This window comes from Notothenia coriiceps, unplaced genomic scaffold (genome assembly GCF_000735185.1).
Source record: "Notothenia coriiceps isolate Sejong01 unplaced genomic scaffold, NC01 NC01_scaffold00033697, whole genome shotgun sequence".
NCBI lineage: Eukaryota > Metazoa > Chordata > Actinopteri > Perciformes > Nototheniidae > Notothenia > Notothenia coriiceps.
Window position 1 is genome coordinate 591,250 of NW_011366398.1, and position 23,950 is coordinate 615,199.

General features: G+C 38.4%; 2 protein-coding genes across 2 annotated transcripts in view; both read right to left on the bottom strand.

The window, feature by feature from the left end:
- Window positions 1-922: 922 nt before the first annotated feature.
- Window positions 923-11,632, bottom strand: ppp2r2aa (protein phosphatase 2, regulatory subunit B, alpha a). The gene is made up of 10 exons (XM_010790075.1): window positions 11,204-11,632; window positions 10,745-10,822; window positions 9,017-9,114; window positions 8,599-8,764; window positions 8,364-8,476; window positions 7,662-7,839; window positions 6,669-6,833; window positions 5,747-5,939; window positions 5,071-5,139; window positions 923-4,752 (listed from the first exon to the last, which is right to left on the bottom strand). The coding sequence occupies exons 1-10, from the start codon at window positions 11,208-11,210 to the stop codon at window positions 4,473-4,475; spliced, it is 1,347 nt and encodes a 448-aa protein (XP_010788377.1). The 5' UTR covers window positions 11,211-11,632; the 3' UTR covers window positions 923-4,472.
- A 3,849-nt stretch (window positions 11,633-15,481) lies between these two features.
- Window positions 15,482-23,950, bottom strand: part of vps33a (VPS33A core subunit of CORVET and HOPS complexes) — a 9,581-nt gene continuing 1,112 nt past the window's right edge. The window contains exons 5-9 of the mRNA XM_010790098.1: window positions 18,072-18,158; window positions 17,780-17,917; window positions 17,333-17,470; window positions 17,069-17,237; window positions 15,482-16,351 (exon numbers count right to left, since the gene is read on the bottom strand). Of these exons, the coding sequence (XP_010788400.1) occupies window positions 16,158-16,351; window positions 17,069-17,237; window positions 17,333-17,470; window positions 17,780-17,917; window positions 18,072-18,158 (726 nt within the window). The 3' untranslated portion in view covers window positions 15,482-16,157. The remainder of the gene's footprint in view (window positions 16,352-17,068; window positions 17,238-17,332; window positions 17,471-17,779; window positions 17,918-18,071; window positions 18,159-23,950) is intronic.

Genomic DNA, 23,950 nt, shown 5'->3' on the forward strand with positions numbered 1-23,950 from the left:
ATTCGATATATTCTATAGATATGTAACCTTCACTATTCATATGTATATATAATTTTTTTTTCTTTATTCTGTTGATAATTGATATGTATTTATAATTTGTTATTTTTATTACTTGTCCAATCCCTTATCTACATGCTGCTTTGATAAAATCCCAAATTGGGATCAATAAACTATATCTAATCTAGTTTAATTTGTTTACTTATTTATTGCCTGAATTTACACCTAAGAGATAAATAAAGTATGCTTCTTATTATTATTCCTGGATCTTATTTGCACCATTATGTCTCTTGCACTATTTAATTTGAGTTTCTTGTCTTAATGTTGCATTGTTGGAGGATCCTGGGATATTAGATTTCCATTTCTAAAACTACACTGTGGCTACTGTGCATGACAAAACACATTTGAATCATAGGACTTCACTAGCTGATGACTATCCCTCCGAGCCATCTCTTTGCAGTGTTTAAGACTGATGACAGTAGTAAGGCTCTTCAGTAAGTGCTGCATTGACTTGACTTAACTATTAATGTAGAGAGGCACGCATTTCCATTAGCAGTGTTTCCTGTAGGGTCACCCCTCCTCCAGTTCCATAATAGGGTCCTGGTGTGTTAGGAATTGGATGGAAACTATCATGGTAAGGATGATAAATCCATTGTTTCATCATTCTAGTAAGATTCGAGCGGTCCGGCATTTCTGGAGGGATTTGAAGATATTTAGTCATTTTGAAAGCACAGTACAGGAACTCTGCCCTGCTGATGAAATAGGCTGAGAACAGACCAGTTCTACATTTTTAAAACAGTACAGGTATACTTGCCTTAGTTTTATACATAGTAATGTGCGTTAAGTCTCTGTTTATGTGATTATTTCACATTTACAGCCCATTATCTTCCCAACACGAACCAAAAAACAGTTATTTTATTCAGAATTCAGGTTTGAAATTCTTTATTACTTTTCATCTAAATTGTATTTTATTCCATTTGACAAAGACAAACATAGCTGTACAATGAACCATTTGTAGTCCCCCCCACAAAAAAAAAAAATCACCCAAACTCTTTAATTCAAGAGCCCCTTGAAAGAAAACATACAAATCAATGAAATTCACAAAAATAAAAGTGCATTTTGTTTTAACTCCTGTGATACATTAGACATGTATATAATGCTGCTTCAAGTGGAAAAACCTCAACTCCAATTTAGGCCATTCTCTTGAGACTTCAGGATCCTTAGCAGGGCAAGTTTCTCCGGCCCAAGGTTCAAAAAACAATTTAAGCAAATTGTATTATTTACCTGTTAATAAGGCAGGTTTTTAAAGTACTGAAAAGTAGCCTTTTTTCTTTTGAAGGTAAAGGTTTTGATCACAGAGCAGCGGTAAATTCCCCTGAGCAGTCTCCTGTCTGGCTCTCCAGAAAATTCAAGAAACATACTTGATTATCGTATTTCTTGTTAACGCTATAAGAAAGGCATTAGGGTTCCTTTGAACATCTTTGTGGTTTACACCATAGCCTTGAAGGATAGCTATAAAAGACAATATGAGGGGAAACTGAAAAGATGATTATTTCTCATGGTTATGTTTTTTTAATGAATGTCAAGTCCTAAATGACTGCTTCTGCAAAAATGGGATTTTTTATAAAAGCCAATGTTACTCAAGATTTTAATTTATTTTTAACAAACTTAGCCTGTTGCAATGAAGTATCGTTTTTATACAGATTTGTGTTTTCAAATATTTCTCACCAACAGAATGTTGGAGCAACTTGTTATGGATAATATTTTGAATGGTCAACTCTTTGTAAATTGGTGGCTAATAACTGGATCATTCTTGACTGTGGAATGGGATAAAGGTGCCACATTAAACAGGTTTATACATAAATGACACTAGGCTAATTACGTGAATAATCCTCACACAATCTTGCATCAGACACTAAAGAAAAGTTGATTTTCAAAATAAAGATTAGCAAAGTGCCTCATTACCAGAGATTACCCAGAGCCCTGAGAGAGAGACACTCCACAGTAGCTTAACACCACCGTATAAAGACGGGTGGTTATTTTGGTGGCATACTAGTGACTGGAAATCAGTTTTATAAAAAGGTAGGAGTGACACAATAACTTACATAAATATGATCCAGTCGACCAATAAGCTTCATGCCCTGATTCAATGGCTTAATCTGTCATATTTCTTTTAAATAAGGTGGAAACTGTGCTTTTCTCAACCCGTTTGCCCCAGAAAAAGAATTGGCACTGGTGACTGAAGCATAGTGTAGCAGAGATACGACAACGTTCATTTGTTAAAAAGTATTTTCCCATGTTCAATACAGTCAGTGATGACCACTTCCATACATCATGCGCAACCCAAGTGGTTCACAAATGCTCCTCTTAAAATAAACAAGACTGTATTCTCCTGCATCACAGGAAAATACATTTAATTCTGATTCTGACATTTTAACCAACAATACATGTTGGTTAAAATGTCTTTCCCATTTGGACCCACAAGGGCCTATTTCTTTCACAGCGAGCTTAATTACTCAAAAAAAAAAACATGGCACAAAATCAGAAAGTTGAGATCCAAATTAACCAAGAATCTAACTCTGAAGCATCCAAATAAAGTCTACATAAACATCAGTTACAGTCTGCCAAATTAAAAAAATAAACTGTTATAGTGCTCATGACTACAGAGGTACTGACACCTGAAAGTACTTTTCTTGGGACATCCCACTGAGAAACCACAAAAAAGAAATACTCGCCAGAATGAACAAAAATTCATGACAAAAAGGTTTACCCGAAAAAGGCGACCTTCCATCTACAATCAGTCCGAGATAGACAGCTAAAGAAACTACAGTGATCAGACTGTAATCCTATTGCCTCAATTTATACAAAAATAAATCAGCTATAGTGATTATTCTTCTTTTATCACCAGGTACAGTACAAAACATCATAAAAAAATCCCTACCAACAGAAACTAGATCAAGAGATTAAAGCGGTCTGCGACAACACGACAGGCTTTGTGGGGAAGCTGGCAGCGGGACTCAGGTTCGGTGCCAAAGAATACGAGAGAATTAGGCTACATCACGCCATCATGCTCTACCACCTATAAAACATTTTTCCTGTGCTTTATACGATGCTCCAAACATGACCAAGGACACCTCGTCTGTAAGAAAACTCTCAATGAATTTAACTTTAGGGTGCATACAACTGGTTTCTTTGGCATGATAAGCCCTCATTCAACTCCCAAATCCACAACACCTGACGAATGTGTGTGCGGTGCGCGCTGCTCTTGTGACCATGTTAAAGGACTACTCAGGTTGTATATATTTGTAGCCATTACCTACACATTAATATACATGACTGCTGACCATTTCCATGTATGTAGACAATTAAATACAAGGAAAATCGACTTAAAGGTTGGAAACTTGCTTTGGATTGGTGTAAAAACCGGATGCTGATATGTTCAGGATACTCCAGCATTACAGTTTTTAGCTTCAAGCTAATGCATTTTCAAACTTCTGTTAGAGAATACCGCTAATCCAAAAGAACATTAAGATACATGAATGTTTAAAAGGAAGAAGTTCATTTCCTTGTTTCCTCCATTCAAAAGGCAGATTTTAAGTAGCTGACGTAAAGTGTCAGATGTTATAGTATTCTTGAACACAGAAAAAGTATGGCTTTTAACTGCGTGATCACCAAATAACTATTTTGACTTAATCAAAGACAACAGGAAGTCCACTGAGTTGGAATTAATGTTGATTCGGTTAAATTTAGTTTCTTACTGTGGAGAAATAAACAACCATCTCAGAAATATTGGTACGCTTTGGTCAAAGGTCAGAAGTAATGTAAGCTATTTGTAGAGAATGAGCTAACATGATATAACACGAGAATATTCCTTTAACAGCATTACCATACTGTACATTAGGATAGAAGCTGTGAGTGAAATTGGCAACTTGAGAAATACTTGGGGCAAATATGGAGTGTTGACAGCGTGTACTAGAAGCGTTTTTAACCCAGCACGAAAAAGGAACTTGGTGACAGAAAGAAGTTATAACGGAAGAAATCATTTCCTATTAAAACTAATAAAACATGGAAGATACAGAATCTTAAGTTGCAGCTCTGACATAAAAATGAAGTATGTCACGATGGCACAAAGAAATAAACTACCAAAACGTGTGTATTTAACACATTTTCCCTTTGGTTTGGGATGTAGTGGAGTTGCAAATGGTAGCTTGGTATATAGAGTACTCTTAATGAAGAAACCGTCACTAAATCCCAAATTCTGGACTCAGATCTACAAACCCTGCCTGTTTGCATTTCCCATACAAATGGAGAATGTGCTTGTGATGGCCTGCTTGGATGTATTGTTTTCCTGTTTTATCGATGTCACATTCAATACTTAAGTCACAGAGGGCAGATCATATCAAGACTTGGGGATTTAGGCAAAGACGGACAGATATTGTTTGTATGCGTGTATCATCTGAGCGGTTCGACAAATGCTAGTTCAGTTTTTCCTGGAATATGTACAGATTGTTGGTGGTGGCCACAGCAATGATGTTGTCCAGAGGATGCCAGGCAGTGTGGAGGATCTTCTTGTTAAAGTCCAGACTGTCTACACTGATCTCATCCTTTTTGCGCTTCCCACCTGTGCTTACTTTGCGAGGTTTCAGGACCGAGCGTGGCTTGCTGTTCTCCCGCGACGCCTCCAGGGTCACGTCCTGCCGATAGCCTCTGTCAAACATCCTGAAGAAGTTGTTGTAGGAGCCGGTCATCACAACGCTGCAGAGACAGGATATAAGTGAGTGATGGGGGAACAAATGATATTGTTGATCATAAAATGTATGGTTTTCTGCCATGAACTTCTACCAGGAGCATATGCAGAACACCCCCGACATCCTAACCATGTCACACTTATGCTCTGCACGGAGCAGATAACCACAGTTATTGATAAGCCCAGTGTTGTTGGCTAGTAAAGTTGTTTTGAATAAGGCAAAGAACAACTTTCTCAATTTGCTTTCACAATCGTGACATCTAGCAGAGAAATAACAGTTCCCCAAAAGGCATGCTTTACCCTGATATAGTAGACCAAATACTAACCTGTCATTCCCATTCCAGCAGCACTCAAACTTGTCAAAGATGCAGTCATTCTCATAGAGCGACGATTTAGTTGCGTTAACACCAAAAAGTCCCANNNAAAAAGGGATGTTGAAGCATTGCAGTTATAATCAACAATTGTGCAAGATTGAAAATAACATTGCAAAGGGATTCTGGATATTGTGAGAATGACTTCTCTATAAATGTGGGCACTGCATCTGCAGAAAAGACACTGATGTAACTCATGTCTCAGCTAGGGCTGTACCCGAATATCAGTTTCGTTGGAGTACTATTCGGGTTTCAATTTCGTTATTCGGATATTCGTTTTTTTTAATTTATTGAATTTATTGAAAACTCGAATATCAAAGTAAGAGCTTGTGCCTCTTCGGGGGGTGCCAACACTTAACCATAAACGTTATCGTTTACTTTCTCCGTCTTTATATGTAGATATTGCTTTTTCTCCGTTAATCTCGGTCACGTTGTTTCCATAGCAACAACAACTTCCGGTCAACAGCGCTAACTCTCCTTCAAAATAAAAAGCATGTCCATACAAAATAGGAAGCCAAGCCAAATAACATTTAAGACATATACAGTATATATATTGTACAGCCGAATATTCGCTGCCGAATACTGCAGAATATCCGGAGCCCGAAAAATGGTATTCGGGACAGCCCTAGATTCAGCACAGCAACAGTTACCGACCTGATATGTCTCTACTGGCCGGGACTCCATGTTGAGATCCCAGATTTTGACTGACAGGTAGTCTCGGGTCATCATGTAGCGTCCGCTGTGGCTGAACTTCACATCAGAGATGGATGAGATGATTTCAGAAAAGAATGAACGATTGTTCGGGTCCTCTGGCTCTTCAAACTCTTAAAAAAGAAAAATAACACGTGTCATTAGTACACCCTGATTGCTAATAATTGCATTGACAAGCAACATTTTGGAATATTAGTATATGCATCAAGTTTTTACAAGACTGCTTCCTCTAAAGATAACAAAAGAAATCAGAAGAAGAAACAGTTTGGGGATCGAACCCTAAATTAAGTACTTACTGAGTCTAAATACTGTTTACCAATATATATCAGCATATTTAGCTGCACTTGCTGCAACTGGCATCGTACAACTCTTGAGAAATATAGGAAGTTATACTTGAGCATTTTTCAGAAGGACACTTTCACTTGTCATGGAGGGAAGATCCCAGGTGTTACCAATAACACTAACGATGTCTCTGTGACACAACCTTCCACCTTTCACACAACTGGCCAGGTGTATGTCATTCACTAATTACAACTTTTTCTTAGGAAACTGTGTCCTTGGTTAAAACCGACTTCTTGACACTGGCTGTATCTCAGCTGTTAAAACTACCTTTCAAACAAAAATTCTGACTCGAATTCAACTTGTGTGTTGATAAATAGGCTATGGTAACTGCACTTCACGTAAAAGACTGGCCTCACAATTGTAACTGTTTGGAGTTCAGGCTGTCTTGACAGAAATGTCTCTCACTAATTAGTCCCTGTTTCACTGTCCAAAACCCAGACAACACTTCAGAGTTGAGCAGCTCCCCATGCAGGCACACAGTGTCAATGAAGCTGGCTTACGTTTGGCGTGCTGGTCGCACAGTGCTGATGCCCTCATGTCACACAAGCGGATGGTGCCCTTGCTGCTGCTGTAGACAAAAGTGTTGCATTGGTTGGGGTGAAACTCCGCCGCTGTGATCACCTCCGTCAACTCCTCCATGTTGGTTGGCTTTATGTCAACAATGTCTGGAGAAGTGGGGTTAAGGTAAAACTGCTTACACAAGATATTCTTGCTATGGATCAGCAAATAAAGATGTTTTTTTTATAGTTTGATAGGTTAACAAATAAATAATAATACCTTGCTCTGAGCTTGTTAGAGGCGCAATCAGAACTTTTTTATTTGTTTAAATGCACTTACAATGTCCTGTAGTATTTCGCTGGCACTGATACTTTAGAGAGGAAGGCCACAAAATAAAGTCAGCTCAATACACGATAAAAACTTCTCTAAACTAAAAATACTTTGCCAAATGTACACATTTAACTATAAAATGTATACAACTGTATTTTGGCGATACTGTATGTAAAAGTGAATAATACTTTGGTGCCATCTGGTGGTAGAATGAAATACGACAGACTATTTTAACAATGTTTGGTCTGCATTTAAACAGTGTCTACTGTTTACATCAGCATAGAACTAGAAAATCATAGTTTGTTTGTCTTTTATAATGCAAAGGACTAATGGTTTTTCTGACTAAATGTGGAAAGTAAAAAACGCTGTTTCTGTGTTGTTGCAGAGGATACAGTCCGACTGTGTCCAATTTGAGTGAAGAGTGGTGGAAAGGTAGAATGTGTGGGATTATATATAACAACTATATCACAGAAAAACTCAAAGTTATGGTGACTTAAATTAGACTGCACGTTTGAATCTTTCTTGAAACACATAGAAACAGTGTACAGTAAGTATTCTTGCAAATGCAATGCTTTTCTAACCATTATAGAGATAATTAAAGTTAGACAGAATATTCCCTATTATGTTAAGCCCTACAGGCATGGAGTTAGAGAGCAAAAGGATACTAAAGCTGCGATCGTTGATCTCCAGGTTCCACAGGTTGATACGCAGGTCATCTGCAGACAGGTACGTCTCACAGTCACTGTTGACCGAGATGGAGTTGATATGGTAGGTGTGAGCATTGGAAAACACTCGTCTAGGGCTGGCCTCCACCATCAGGTCCATGGGCCTGAATACTGGTACCTGAGAGAAAGTGGGGTTAGCATCACTTTCATTTAAAAGGAAAGTGTGGTGTGATCATTTTGTCCTCTGTTTTTATCACATTTTTGACTGGTTGTGTGGGGGGTAAAAAAGGGTTTCACTAAACTGACAAACAGGAAGAGTTCACCGTCTCTTTAAACAAAGATAAATAGGGACTAGCCTCTGTGTAACACGCCAGACTGTTAGACTGAGTCTATATTTGGAAACTATTCAATATATATAGATCTGTGTGTCCCAAAGCGGAGAATGAACATGACAAGGGGGGAAAAATGTGGAACGAAACTTCAGCTGGACATTTTCCTGAGCAGACATTTTGACTGCAACCCTCAGGTGTAGTTATAAACATTATTGCTGGATTGCAGGAATGGATTTATAAACCTGTGCTTTAGGTGGTAAGAGATGTCTGTCAGCAATAATGTCTGTCCATTAAAACACGGTCAATTCTAACAATTTATAGCACATACATGTTAAATATTGTAGGAAATGATCAAATATTTCATACACACCCGTAGTGTTGTGACAGTATTAAGATCTCTGTATCGCCCATCCTCTTCCTTCAGATTGTAGCCCTCTGGTCTCTTGTCACGCTCACTAATTTTCCACAGCTTTATGGTTTTGTCTGCGAATAAGAACGAGCATGCATCATGAAAAGCTCATCTTCAGTAACAGAATAATACAGACGGAAAGGTTTCATTTTCAAATGAGAAATATCACCAACTCAGAATACACTGGGTTACTAACCGTTTGTAGACAACAGGAACTGTGCTGCGTTCTTCTGAGGCAGCCATCGGATCTTGTTGATCTTCTCCTCGATCTCAAGGCTTTTCAGGTAGTCGAACTCAGGCTCATGGCTCTGGAAGGTGCTGTAAACATTGTATTCTCCTCTGCACTGCGGCTGATTCTTACTCTGAACAAATACATATCAGAGAGAAGTTTAGGTATTATTTTACTAGAAGTAGATCAAAAGACAGCATTTCAGGTCATGTATGATCCGAAGCACCAGCGTTTTCTTTTTAATTTCACAGGCAATCATTAGCTTAAATTCTGAGTTCAGTTCAATTTAAAAACAGCTTGACTAAGCTATGGATATATCAGATTAGAAAAATAAAGGTTGCACCATTTTATACTAAGATCAGTCTGATGAGTCACCAAAACGTACCTCTGGCTCTTGCTGAAAAATGACAACGCGTCCTCCTTTGTCCCCAGTGGCTAGCAGCTCGCCAGAGTGGTTGAATTCAACAGTAGATATGATGTCAGCTGTAAATAAAGTAGTGTGATTATAAAATGAAATGTGTGTGTGTGTGTACAATGTAAGAATATGTTTGATGCAGGTATGCAGAATTTTGGTGGTTTTAACATTTTTTACAGTACAAAATGTTTCGAGGAGTAATACAAATACAGTGACATGGTGAAAAGACAACAGAGCAGTGACGTACATGTATTTATGCACAGTACAGGGTGCTAGTGCAATCATGGAGCTACTGAGCACTCTGGAGGGTAAAACATCTTGCCCTTTGCAGCTATTCTGCACTTTTCAAGGACAAGCATTCTCATCAAATGCTACAATACAACAATCAATCCCTGTTTACAGGCTGGCACTGTTCTGAGCTTGTGCAATCCTTAATATAGACTATGGTGTTGTTCCACTCTAAACCCAGCGCACATAGTGCCTGATACGATCTGACCCCATACAAACTCTCATACAAAGCGAGGACAGCGTATTAAAGACTACTATTTCTGTAAAAGCTACACCTATTGTAGTTAAGTATTCAGCCTGTGTACTGCCATGTATTGACACAAGCAATGGCTAACGTCAAAACTTATGCAACAAAGCTTACTGTAAACAACTGTGTAGTTATTTACACACAAATAGGTACATCATGTACTGTAAACATAGGTGTTAAAAGCACTTGTGATGGACAGTGGGAAAAGAGGTGGGACAATCTAGCATTTTTTTCCCTTTCATGTACGAAGTAAAAGGTCCAGCATAAATATGGAAATGTCCTACTTAGCACAATAGTTGTGCACTTTATTATCCTCATCTACTTTGTTAGTTTGATCTATTGTGGTGCAATAACTAGTTTATCCAGATCACATAAAGATAAGGATAATCACAGATATAATACCTAACCTATTTTGTAGTGTGAACTACTATATGAATGAAAATAGTTTAATGAAAATGAAATGTTCCTGAAAAGGATTATCTTAAGGAACCAGCGCAAAGTTTGTAAAGCATATTGTTATGCTTTGAGCACCACAAATGAGTTTACCTTTGCTCCAATTAGGATTGCAGTAATAGTCAAACAATATAAGAGCATCTGCATGGCTAGATATCAAAAACTAAGATGTTGCATTTGTTTTATGTTGACTTGGCCAATCAGACCCTTCGGAAAAGCAGGACTTTAATGCACTCTTGAGACATATTTGAGGTTACCGATTTCTCAACCAAATAAACGTACCTATATATTTAGTTCCTCATTGATTACGAGGTGCCCTTCTCCCGCAGAAGTAAAAACCTTAAATCTATTCCATTATGATGTGCATTTCCCTCCCAATAATTCCAAATTAGCATCACAGGCACTGGACAAAACCACTGTGGGGAGTTTAAAAGTTGTGACTTCTGACATTTTGGACCAAATATTTGTCTAGTCTGCCAGTTTAACCAGTGGAAAACCACTGGAAAATAAGCAGGGAAGTGCCACAATAATGAACATTCAGTGAAAACAGGTTAATTCTCTTAATTTGTAATTATCATATAACTTTTATGAAAAGCTAAAACAAAATGTGTGGCAGTAGCATTAAAGCTTACTTCAAAAAAAGCATGCACAGGATGCCAATCAGACAGTGCATGTTAGCAAATGTTCAGTGGACCAGCACATGGACTTACCTTCAGCAACATCATCATCTATCGCTCCTTTGACTTGTGAAAAGCACCATTGCACATCACTGTTCCCACCGCCGGCCCCTGCACAAAACACAGACCCAAGTTTTAACAAACCACCAGCAAAGACAACTTTACACGCGTTAGCATGGTGCTGCTAACTTAGCTAAAATCAGTAAAATGAGTACATAGACGCTGCTACTTTATTCTTATTGCATTATTTAAGCAATGTAACATATTCACATGCAACAGGAAATCGTTTAGGCATGTTTAGCATTCGAAAACTCTTACTTTCACACTGTCATTAGCACACACTAGCACCTTGTAGGTATCCTAGCTTGCTAACTAGCCTGCGCTAGTTAACCACAACAGAGACAAATCCATCATCTGTGCAGAACAGGATATTAAGTGCAGAAAAATGATTAAACATCAGCCACTCTGGCAATGTTTTCTCGGTAGTCTTACCTGCCATGGTGAGAGACTCAGACAGGGTGTCTCTGTATCGGGCCCTGGACCGGAGCTGACCCGGGTCGGCTGCTGGTTCTGACAGAGGAGCAGTGCAGGAATACACCGGGGAGTGCTGCTATTAAATCCGAACACCGTCCAAGTCGTCAGCTCGGATGATATAGACAGCAGGACACCGTTTTTTTATTAAATACAAATAACTGCAAATCCTCAGAAGTGAATTTTAGACTTTGCACTCTACTTTGAGATTTCCCTCGCCTCTGCCTCTCCCAGTATTACTTTCAAAATGGCGCAACGCGGGCGGCGTTCAGCAGGCGTCAAACAGAGAGCGGTGAGACTGCACCGTGACATTTTAATCTTCATTACTTCTGGTCCGTCGTGGATATGGGTCTTTTTGCTGTCCCCAGAGAGCAGACTAATTGATTTATTGAACGTTTAATCTGCAATTCAAAGTTACTTAGACTTTTTTTCTACCAGAAAACCATTTTATAACGTAACCCCGCCCATGTGGGTTGTATCGGGGAAAGAAATCGAACAAACCCACACACACAGGGTTAGTTTTTGTTTTTGAGCAAAAACGAAGCAAACTTTAGTTTAATTTAGAAAATAAAAGGCTTACATACTTTTAATATGCAAGAGATATATCTAAAGATAATTCAATTATTCATCTAAATATGTATAGTAGTTGTGTAAATTATGTATTACATGTTTGGGACGCTACTCCTGACACATAATTAAAACATTACAATCTGTGTTGGCACCATAGGCTAAAAGTATTTACCACCTGCAACTTCCACTGAGCTTCCAAAGGATCTGCCATATTGTCTTTCGTCTGCTGGACAGATAGCTGTTTTGAAGAATTCCAATCTATTTTAATGACAAATTAACTACCATGCAAACTACAGATTAGTCACATTTACTTGCACTGGGAACCCAGGGCACCTATTTTAGGGGGGACCCTAAACTGTAGGCTTTGTCACAACCAGACATTTTGTGTTGTCATAGTTAGTGAATCTCAGCGGTCACTAAATGTTCAATTGAAATGTCCCAACAAGCTATGACAGTGTGACAATGAAGAAGTTAAATGTAAATCAGCCAATATTAAATGTATTACACCTGTGCTTCTCCCACTGTGACATGTAAAACAGTCTTCCATGTGTTTGAAGAAGGACCATTGACTCATCACTCTCCCAATTCCATTTTGATATTTTTATTTAAGATGTATTATTATTTTTGGGACTTTCTTTTGTCTTTTATAAGACAGTGTTAGCAGAAAGGTGACGAAACAAGGGGGAGAGATTACAAACTGTGACATTTCAGCATGGTTGGTATTTTAACCCTTAGCCAAGGAACTTATTATGCGTGATATAAATTAAACATGATACAGGCCATCACATTCCAATTCAACTTACAGAACAGGATGTAAAGATAGGTAATAAAGCAGGCCAAACATTCAAGTTTATATTGTAATTTGGTTGAGTATTTAATATTTAAATTCTTTACCAATTTATTAAATAATAGTGTGCAATACAATCTTCCGAAGCTCTGGGAGCATAGGGCCTCGGGGCAGCTCTCCGCTTTGCCTTTCTGGTGACAGCCGACGTCCCACTGCTTTTATGTCTTATTAACATAAAACGTTTTGACATATTGTACATGTGCTTCCACAAGGAAAAAGACAGCTTTCAAGATTTTATCTACAAGAATACACAATACTGTTTTTTGTGTGCTACACAACCATACAATACTGTTTTATAGCTTCACTGTGGTCATTTTGCAACACATCAGATATAACAATTTCTAATTTGCACATTTAAGCATTGTGAACAAACACATTTGATGCAAGTTGGCATGGTTAACATGGGTATCATTCAATCTAAGTGCCTGTAAAACCCTGTTTGGATTATTTTTTAAAAACCTAACACTGTAGCTGTGAGCACTAAGGCAGAGTGTTAATCAAAAGGAGAAGCAAACATGATCACTCCAGTTGTTCTTGTTGAGTGTGGGAGACATTAATAATTGATAGGAACTGCATAGACCACAAATCCAGAGCAGGTCTGCCTGATCAACTTCATTAATGAGCTCTAAGTCTGTGAACAGGCTCATTCGTCAACAGTCACTCTCTTTTCATTTCCCCAACATAAAATAAGTGGTCCATCTGGCAAGGAGCAGAGCACCAAACAACACCGTGTAGCTGAAGAGAACAAATTTGAGGACTTCCTTGAACGTCCGGAGGAAGCGGATAAACAACGGGTCCACATCCAGAGGGTCCTGCTGCATCTTCTGCCTGCGACAAGGTTGAGCCAGCTGTCCCATGTTCTCCCCTCCACCCATCCTGCAAACACACACCTTTTTAATTTTGAATTTCACAATAGAATACAAAAGTAGAAAACAACTTAATTTGAACAAGGTGGTCGTTCACTGCACTAACACTCAGGGTAATATAATAAAATAAGACAAAGAACATAAGATAAAATAAATGTCTTGTATGTTCCTTAATCCTATACTTACTCAAGCAGTAACAAGTGACATACAGAACCATTTTGAAGTACTTAACTTGAGGTATTTTCATTTTATATTACTTTATACTTTACTAAAGAGACTAATTATTAAAAGGAACCTCATAATACATATTTTTCTGAAATGGGCCTTTGTGCAGAGGAAATACTTTATGGCACTTTATATATATTTTATTTGCCTATACTTATTAATAGTGTATAATTATAAATAGAGCTATACTATAAATAGTACTTTGAGTCACTTGTAACAGAGTATATCTACACTGTGGTATTACTACTTTAAAATATTCGAGTACCTCTCTATATAAGTACATTATTTTTAGTGCTTTATGTATTATTTAAGTATGCAGGTTTATTTATATCAGAAGTGCAAATCGATTTATTTCTAGCCTTTTAGAAGCTGAAGAGGCTTTATTGTCAAAAGAACACTATTAATAATTTATCCGTGAATTGCACTAAATTGGTTCAATATTGATCCACTTTCTTTGTCAAAAAGACTACAGATTGTTCACCAGCATTGATGTTAGACAGATATGCAGCAACACGACTTTAAGACCTAAGAATATTTTTCGTTTAGATAACTTATGATATTGATCGTTACTTTAATTGCTGTTTTTCCTTAATTTTTGTTTTAATTGACATATTAATGTATACTTTTGTTCTTTGATTTGAGTTGTTTCTCCATTAATTGTAACCTTGGCTCGGATTAAAATGACGGTTCTCCCTCAATGTATAATTGTATAGAATAAATATAAAAAAAGATAGAAAACACAGCTTGCTTTGTAAAACAAATACATACATTTTTTCTTTCAAGTAAATGCTGATGTGAGCCATGAGGGAGTCAGAAAAAATATCCTACTCAAAACAATGCTACTGGTATTAATATAGAGTTAATCTTGTAAGTACAATACAATGTCCTAAATGTGTTTAACATACTTAAACTAAGTTAAAATAAAAACTCAATGAAGGAACAACTCACAAGCAAGATCAATATATAATTTATATAGTAAAAAGGAAAACTTAAAACAATCATACCTCGGTGCCGTTGCAGCGGGGCTGGAGAAGATAATTAAGTAGCTCCTCTGCTTCCAGTCCTGAAGTCCAAGTTGGTGTGTTGTGCTTTGGGCGTTTCAAGCCCCTATGGCAGAGGAGGGGCCAAAAGCAATGACTGATCACAGATCTGAATCCCCTGGGATTGATCTAATGGGAGTTTAAGTCTTCAGTGCACCTGCTCCTCAAACAAAGGGATTTCAGTGTCAGATATTTAACCCTCAAGCTTGCCATTAACAGAATTAAGTATCTTCTGATCCATTGATTCAAGGCACAAGATTTCCAGCTAATCAACATGTAGGAAATGAACATAAATGTACCTAAGAACAGTTCACCAAAATATCTGAGAGCTGTCAGCAGGTCTCCCTATGCTCACAGTGTATAAGGCACGGAGAGGGTATTGACTGAAACAGAGATCAAACACCCTCCTGTAGCACAGTAACCCTCTACCGGAACACGGAGCAAATGGCCTCCTAATTCAATCAGTGTCCTGCGCTGTCAAATCATGTGCGGCCGTGGGCTGAGCTCTCTAGACAGCACATGGCCATTATCGGCTGATCGGAGGCCTGTTGGTGAGCTAATTGGTCCTTCAGAGAGCCGGACCGCCGCTGACAGATACACTCCCATCTCTGCCTTTTATCTCCCTGATCAGCTTGCCTTTCTGGAAATTATCAAGTAAAACAATAAGCAAAACATGACAAAGTAATCCAAATTTGATTTCAGTTAGTTAAGACTTTATTTGTTTGCCTTCCAAAAGCCTTCCAAAAATTCAAGAAGTGCATCTTTATCATCTTATGCATGACATCCCAACAATTTGTATCATACGTACATATTTACAGTAACTTCATAGTAAAGCAGGACAAGAAGCCAGAGGACAAAGGGATTCATGAGAGTAGCATTAAACCACTTATATATTATATTACCTGGGACTGCAAACATTTTAAAGATACCCTGTAAAGTGTATACACCTGGTGGAGCAATTATTTTACAGGTTGGTCAACAATTTATGTTTATCCTCACATGCATGAGGCAGTAAATGTTTTCACACGATTCCAATGGTTTTCAATTGCTGGCAGTACTGGACAAAAAAGCACCAGTAAAGGCACTCATGAAAGCATGCAAATAACACACTTTAATAAATCAGCTTTGCAAATATCCTGAAAAAAAGGAAATGCGTTTATCATGTTTGTCAGGCTGCAAGGATGAAAACATTTTGGTCTGTTACACCAAGTGAAGAAAATACAACTCCACAGGGCACCTTTAAAGAGCCTAATGTTGGATACACATCAATGAAACACCTGCAGTAGACGGATATAGACATAAAAAACAGCAGCTGAGGTTTTCTGATGGATGGGTGTTTGATGTGGCCAGGTGTGCACGCAGGTGACTCAGGAGGTCTGGGCCTCGGGCCGGTCCATGAGGGATTTGATCCATGTTGTACCGTTTAGGAGTTTTGTGGTGGCTATAATATACTCCATCCCGCTGTCTTCCATTTGAGAGAGGAAACGAAGAGCGGCTATTTCTGCATACGACACTCCTCCGAGGAAGAACACCAGCGTGGTTCGATTCTCCCCCTGCTGACCTGCGGAAGTAAACAAGATGCATGTCACTCACTACGAAAATATAACAGCTAACGAGAATTTAAGCGTCACAAAAGACATTTCTGTGTGTTTTAGTCCTTGGCAGTTTTTTTTCATACCTTCATGACATTTGCCAGAGTATATTGTATGCTATGGTTTTCTTCAGTTTTACAATAAGATTAATTAAAATTTTTTTTGCCATCGCTCACTTTAAACAAACAACTAAAAACCCTTTCTTCCAAAGCACCATATTTGGACATTGTCATTGACATGAATTAAATAATAAATACGTCATCCTTCCGTTAGATTTTAGTCCTCCATTATCACCTTTTAAAATCCAATGTTGCGCAGGCCTGTAGAAACAAGTCAACGGTCTAAATGCCCAGACTTGCATTTCTAATTAGCACATTTCAAATTCAGTTTATAATTAAATTCATTATTCCCATCAGTGTAACACCTCTTATTGCCAATGTGAAAACATGGAGGAAAACTGAAGGAAAGCACTGGCGGTGGTCACTGACAAATGAAGCACAGCATGTTTTTTATCAAGCCTCGTCTTCAACAGACACTGACAGTGGCTCCGTGGTATTGTCAGCTTTGTGCCATCAATCTCCTGCCGTTCAGCGTTTGACTCCACAGAAACAAAGCCTGTGTCTTATCTACATGCAGCAGACAGAAGGACATTTACTCTGTTTAGCGAGCAAACAGTTTGTCCTTACGTTTCTTGTGCAGCCCGGCGGGCAGCTGCTGTCTCTCCTCAAAGTGCGGGCCTGGAAGCATCTTCAGCACCTCTTCGATGCTGCGCCACCCGGGCCTGGCTAACACCTGGGTCAGTCGGATGCTTAGTGGAGCGTAGCCACTGTACACGTAGGAGATGTCGTTGGGGTTCTGAGAAAATAAAAAAGGTCAGAGGTTAAGATCCTCCTTAAAGACCGATGGGTTAAATCATGTATCGTTATTTCTTCATTTAATAAGTCTTGTACCTGTTCATTGGCATCCTCCATCCACAGTTTGAGGGTTTTTCTTATAGTGGGGTAGTTGTTCCTTGAGTTCGACTGAAGCTTCAAAAGACCCGCCTTCTCTAGGTTGTTCAGTGTCAGAATGTGTTCATAACCATAGGTCTTTATGGAAAACAAAATAAAGACATTATTTAAAACAAAAAATATAAAATACAATTGATATACTATCAATTATTGCATTTTGACACGTTTCAAAGGCTGCACTACAATACATTGCTTTCAATATCATTTAATAAGTCAACATTAATAAGGATTTATTCAGACAAATGATAATATTTGATAGTAATAAATTGTCCACAGTTGGAAAATTCGATTTTCTTCTTGAGTATTTTCTTTGTTGATGAAGGACTGTACAGTATGGGTACTGCACAAAAAAGACCAAAAATCTAATCTTTCTGTCTGTGACTCTACCTGCAGGATCTCCCTCCTGTAGTAGTCGAACACTTTCTGCTTGAGGCCGTTGTTGCAGACCGACTGCATGGAAACCAGGCGCAGAATCTTGATCAGTGGATCCTTTTGGGCAATGCTGTCTTCTATATACGTGTTAACCTGGACATACAAATAATATTCATCAGAACTATAGGGCACCAATAGATTAGGTATAACATAATGCAAACACTTCTAAATTTGAAAAAAAAATCACTAAATACAAAAAATACTGATGTGAGACTTGAATAACAATATGAAGTAAGATTAAAAATACCTTGTCCGTTTCTACTCCAGTCATAAACTCCTGCTCAACTGTCAGATTGTCGAAGAAGGCCTCAGATGCTGGAATAAGAGACATTAATTAGCTTTTTATCACATTATAAGCTTAAAGGTCCCAGGACATGGCCATTTCTACGGATCATAATTCCATTGTTGAGGTCTACTAGAATAGATTTATACTGTGCAATTTTCCAATGGAAAATTGCACAGTATAAATCTATTCTAGTAGACCTCAACAATGGAATTATGATCCGTAGAAATGGCCATGTCCTGGGACCTTTAAGCTTATAATGTNTTATTTGATTTATGTAGTAAAGATTTAAAATCAACAAGCACTTAATGCATGTTTTCAACACAATAACATTATTATACTTCATCCATGGGAAAACATGGCAATTGTAATCTGCAGAACCAAAAAAAACAAATGTATTCTTTTGAATTTTAACATTCATAAGCCATTTTACCTGTGGACAAAAAAAGTATTATTTTGCATCCTAGCTGTGATTTATTTCTAACTGTCATGGTGTGTTTCTACTCCCTCTTTTTTTTGACAGGAGTGCTACTTAGAAAATGACCAAACCAGCCTCTACCACACCGCCAAAGGCCTCATGACCTTACAGGCCCTGTATGGCACCATTCCACAGATATACGGGAAAGGAGAATGTGCAAGGGTGAGTGCGGTGATAGGAGGAATATTTTTGAACATATTTGATTGTTTATCTTTAGCGGAACACACAATATATAATCAAATATATTCCCCTTCAACAAATCCTGGCCTCATTTTCAGCATTCAATTTTTCTTTCCACCAGCTTGGCCAGACAACCACAACAGTAGAACAATTCAAAATGATAAAATGGCACAATATACTTTCTTCCCTCCTCATCTTGTATCTTTTTTTGTCCTTTTTCTTTTTGGTTGTTGTAAAAATACTTTTATTTTTGTAAATACTTTTGATATCCACTGTAAAAAAAAAATTATTAAAAAAATGCTATAAAAAAGATATACAGTAGGAAATCAAAACCTTACTTTTACTATAAAAAAGTCACAATTAAACGCCATATGAAAAACTACGAAATAAGACAAAAAGAATAACACTCACCAAAATAACATTAAATAATAATAACCAAAATGATGATTAATATTATTCGGACACTGCTAACTGCACAGGCTTGTTAGCATCCTGGTGAGTGAATTGAGTTTGACAGAAGAAATGTTGTGCTTCTTTTCAGCATGTTGCCAACATGATGCTGAGGATGAAGAGGGAGTTTGCCGGCAGTCAGAATCAGATCCTGCCCGTGTTCGACACTCTGCTCCTCCTGGACCGTAACGTGGACCTGCTCACTCCTCTGGCCACGCAGCTCACATACGAGGGACTCATCGACGAGGTCTATGGAATTACTAACGGTAAGAAAACACCTTTATTGACTCTTTCATCTTTATGTTTGGAAAAAAATGCTTTAAATGTTAGTGCACCAGAATCCTCTACAACACCTCCTTAAAATCAATTCACTTTGAACTTTTGGAAATTTGATTTTAAACCTACCGATATCCACATGTCTTTTTACTGTAAAACTGTTAAATGTATGCTGCTTTTCCTCTGTAAAATAAGTATTTGGTCACCTACAAACAAACAAGATTTCTGGCTCTCACAGACCTGTAACTTCTTCTTTAAGACCCTCCTCTGTCCTCCACTTGTTAACTGTATTAATGGCACCTGTTTGAACTCGTTATCAGTATAAAAGACACCTGTCCACAACCTCAAACAGTCACACTCCAAACTCCACTATGGCCAAGACCAAAGAGCTGTCAAAGGACACCAGAAACAAAATTGTAGACCTGCACCAGGCTGGGAAGACTGAATCTGCAATAGGTAAGCAGCTTGGTGTGAAGAAATCAACTGTGGGAGTAATTATTAGAAAATGGAAAATATACAAGACCACTGATAATCTCCCTCGATCTGGGGCTCCACGCAAGATCTCACCCCGTGGGGCCAAAATGATCACAAGAACGGTGAGCAAAAATCCCAGAACCACACGGGGGGACCTAGTCAATGACCTGCAGAGAGCTGGGACCAAAGTAACAAAGGCTACCATCAGTAACACACTACGCCGCCAGGGACTCAAATCCTGCAGTGCCAGACGTGTCCCCCTGCTTAAGCCAGTACATGTCCAGGCCCATCTGAAGTTTGCTAGAGAGCATTTAGATGATCCAGAAGAGGATTGGGAGAATGTCATATGGTCAGATGAAACCAAAATAGAACTTTTTGGTAAAAACTCAACTAGACGTGTTTGGAGGAGAAAGAATGCTGAGTTGCATCCAAATAACACCATACCTACTGTGAAACATGGGGGTGGAAACATCATGCTTTGGGGCTGTTTTTCTGCAAAGGGACCAGGACGACTGATCCGTGTAAAGGAAAGAATGAATGGGGCCATGTATCGTGAGATTTTGAGTGACAACCTCCTTCCATCAGCAAGGGCATTGAAGATGAAACGTGGCTGGGTCTTTCAGCATGACAATGATCCCAAACACACCGCCCGGGCAACGAAGGAGTGGCTTCGTAAGAAGCATTTCAAGGTCCTGGAGTGGTCTAGCCAGTCTCCAGATCTCAACCCCATAGAAAATCTTCGGAGTGAGTTGAAAATCCGTGTTGCCCAGCAACAGCCCCAAAACATCACTGCTCTAGAAGAGATCTGCATGGAGGAATGGGCCAAAATATCAGCAACAGCGTGTGAAAACCTTGTGAAGACTTACAGAAAACGTTTGACCTCTGTCATTGCCAACAAAGAGTATATAACAAAGTATTGAGATTAACTTTTGTTATTTTGACCAAATACTTATTTTCCACCATAATTTGCAAATAAATTCTTTAAAAATCAGACAATGTGATTTTCTGGACTTTTATTTTTTTTTTTCTCATTTTGTCTCTCAAAGTTGAGGTATAGCTAGGATGAAAATGACAGGCCTCTCATCTTTGTAAGTGGGAGAACTTGCACAATTGGTGGCTGACTAAATACTTTTTTCCCCCACTGTATATAATTGTCTTATGGGCGTAGGAAGCATCCTCAATGTGGGTGGGACAATTTGACGGGGTGGACCTCACCTCCTCTAGGGGGGTCCGGGCATGCTCCCCCGGGAAGATTTTTTTTAAATGTTGAAGTTAAATGCATCTATCTGGTGCACTTTGAGAGCAAAGTTAGGGACTAAATCCATGGATACAACTGTCAACAACACCCATGTGAAACAATACTGTTTAAAACAGACCTACTTTTTCTTTATGCATATTTTACAAATCACTCTCCTTTTAAACTGTATTTTTGTGTTACTGTCCTATAGTATGAGTTGGAATTATTTCATACCTGTTATTCTCTTGTTTTTTATAATGATCATATAAAAGGTGTGCCTTGGAAATACTTATTTACATGAGATAACTTAGACTAAAGTCAACTATCTAAACAATTAATTAATTGCAATATTCTAGGGCTTTTTATGTAACTGTATTTAATTTTGTACAACTTAATTATTCTAACTCATCTATCAAATATAATTTTCTCATTCTGAATATTTTAATTAATATCAAAAGATTGCCTCTTCTCTGTTAGTACATTTTTCTGTTTTGTTTTTCCTTTTCTTAGTCTTTGTAAATTACTATGTTTCACTGTTGTTGTTGTTGTTGTTGTTGTTGTGCCCTCAATGATCTGCATTATACATAACGTTGAATTTAATAAACAGTCTGAAGTAAATGCACTCTTACAGTTACGTCACACTGTGTGTTTCTTGGATGTCTGTTTCTTTTTCTATTTTAATCACCAGCCTTTTTTTCTCCCTCTGACTCACAGGTTACGTCAAGTTGCCTCCTGAGAAGTTTGCTCAGAAGAAGCAAGGAGAGGCGAGTAAAGATTTACCCACAGAGCCCAAGAAGCTACAGCTAAACTCAGCAGAGGAGCTGTACGCAGAAATACGTGACAAAAACTTCAACGCGGTCGGAGCAGCGCTCAGCAAGAAGGCCAAAATCATTTCAGCAGCCTTTGAGGTTGGTTTTGCCTCATCTTTGTTGCAATATGATGATAGTGTAATGTTGTGTAATGCAAAGATGTTTAAAGAAATGTAGTTGCACACTCACTTGCATGCTAATTTCATTTAATTTAAATCCTTGTGGCATTTCACCCTCTAAAGTCATAACGGAAATCCATGAGGTTAGGGAAGTGATGACGATCACTAAGAGATAAGGTGAAGTGCTCATTGTTCCAGCAGAAGGCTTAACAAGGCCAAATTGAAATACTATTCTCTAATCAGCTCAGGTATATCGATTGCAACACAAACTACATTAGTGGAGAGTTGATAAGCAAAATAGCGTGACATCAGAGGTTATAATCCAGGAAATCAATGTAGACAAAATAATCTTACAATTAGAGATGTTTTCACAAATGTAATTTACTCCGTTTGTGTAATCATTGTTAATCCTGAAGGAAATGTCAACAAATATGGGTTATTGTGTGGGAGCTGTATTTCATAGAAACAAACTGAAGATGGGTCAAACTGTCTAAAAATTGCCCTCTAAACTTGTTACATCATTTTTCATTTAAACATTTTTGGTGTAGCGGTGTCTTTTTGTCATACATAAATTGGTTTCCATCATTTTAAATGCTGTTTCTAAACATGTTAAAAGTTCATCAAGTAACTTTAGTTTTTTGTCTTTCAGGAGCGTCATAATGCTAAAACAGTGGGAGAAATCAAGCAGTTTGTGTCTCAGCTGCCTCACATGCAGGCAGCTCGAAGCTCGCTGGCTAACCACACTTCTATAGCCGAGCTGATCAAGGACATCACCAGTGCGTAAACAAGTCCTTTCTTCCCCCTTTAGCTGCCTTACCTTTTATTCTGGGTGCATTTTGTAATAGCACTATATTTTCATAAAGACAAATTACAGCCATTAGTTTGGGAAAACCAACACACATTTTTATTATAAATAATCAAATGTTTTGGTTTTGAACATAATTAATAAACCTTTTTTTATCTTTCTACTGGTTTTAATACTTGGTTTATAATCCCATATTTCTGTGCTCTTACAGCATCACATGTTTTAATGTCATGCTTTTCCGGTTATTACCCGTCCCCTTGTGTGTTATGTAACTTTTTATGCATGTAAACGGTCTGCAAAGTCACAAACCCTCAAATTATACCCTGTAGCGAGTACAACTCTAACACCGAAAAGACCTGTCTATGCTGCCCCAGAACGCCTTGTTGGAGATTTTTATTTTTTTTCCTGGGTACAGTGATGTGACCATACCCAAATGGACCCATTGGTCCAAATGGACCAATCCGTGGAGCTCCTCACACACACACACACTCTCTCTCAGCGGCGAAACTGTGACTCGCTGGGGGTGGGGGGGGTGCTAGTGGAGCCTCGCAGATGGGGGTGCTGCAGCCCCCTCAGCACCCCCCCCCCCCTTCCCGCGTCCATTCGCGATGTCTCGCTGTCTCGCAGCCCCCACGAAAATTGCACAATGTAAATCTATTCTAGCAGACCTCAACAATGGAATTATGATCAGTAGAAATGGCCATGGGACCTTTAAGACAAAGGACAAACAGCTGGGTTTGCTGGATTTGTTTGGTTGTAATACCAGATTTGAACAATAGGACATATTGAAAGCAAGGCCGACACTGAGCGACCACACCCATGTTGAGGATGAATGAATTAGAACAACTGTTGTTGGAAGCAGAAAGGTGCTAGGGCCAAAGAGCCAAAAACCCTGTAATGACTGCTTAGCTCCAGAGTTGTTGCCTGAATAAAATATATCAAGGATTACCATTTCACAGTTGACGTGTGTGTGTGTGTGTGTGTGTGTGTGTGTGTGTGTGTGTGTGTGTGTAGT

What these genes read in the sequence shown, in the direction of transcription:
- ppp2r2aa (XM_010790075.1), bottom strand. An exon ending in GTTCCTGTTGTCTACAAACG is followed by an intron (nt 8,477 to 8,598) that starts GTTAGTAACCCA and finishes TCTTATTCGCAG; the next exon opens with ACAAAACCATAAAGCTGTGG. An exon ending in ATACTGTCACAACACTACGG is followed by an intron (nt 7,840 to 8,363) that starts GTGTGTATGAAA and finishes ACTTTCTCTCAG; the next exon opens with GTACCAGTATTCAGGCCCAT.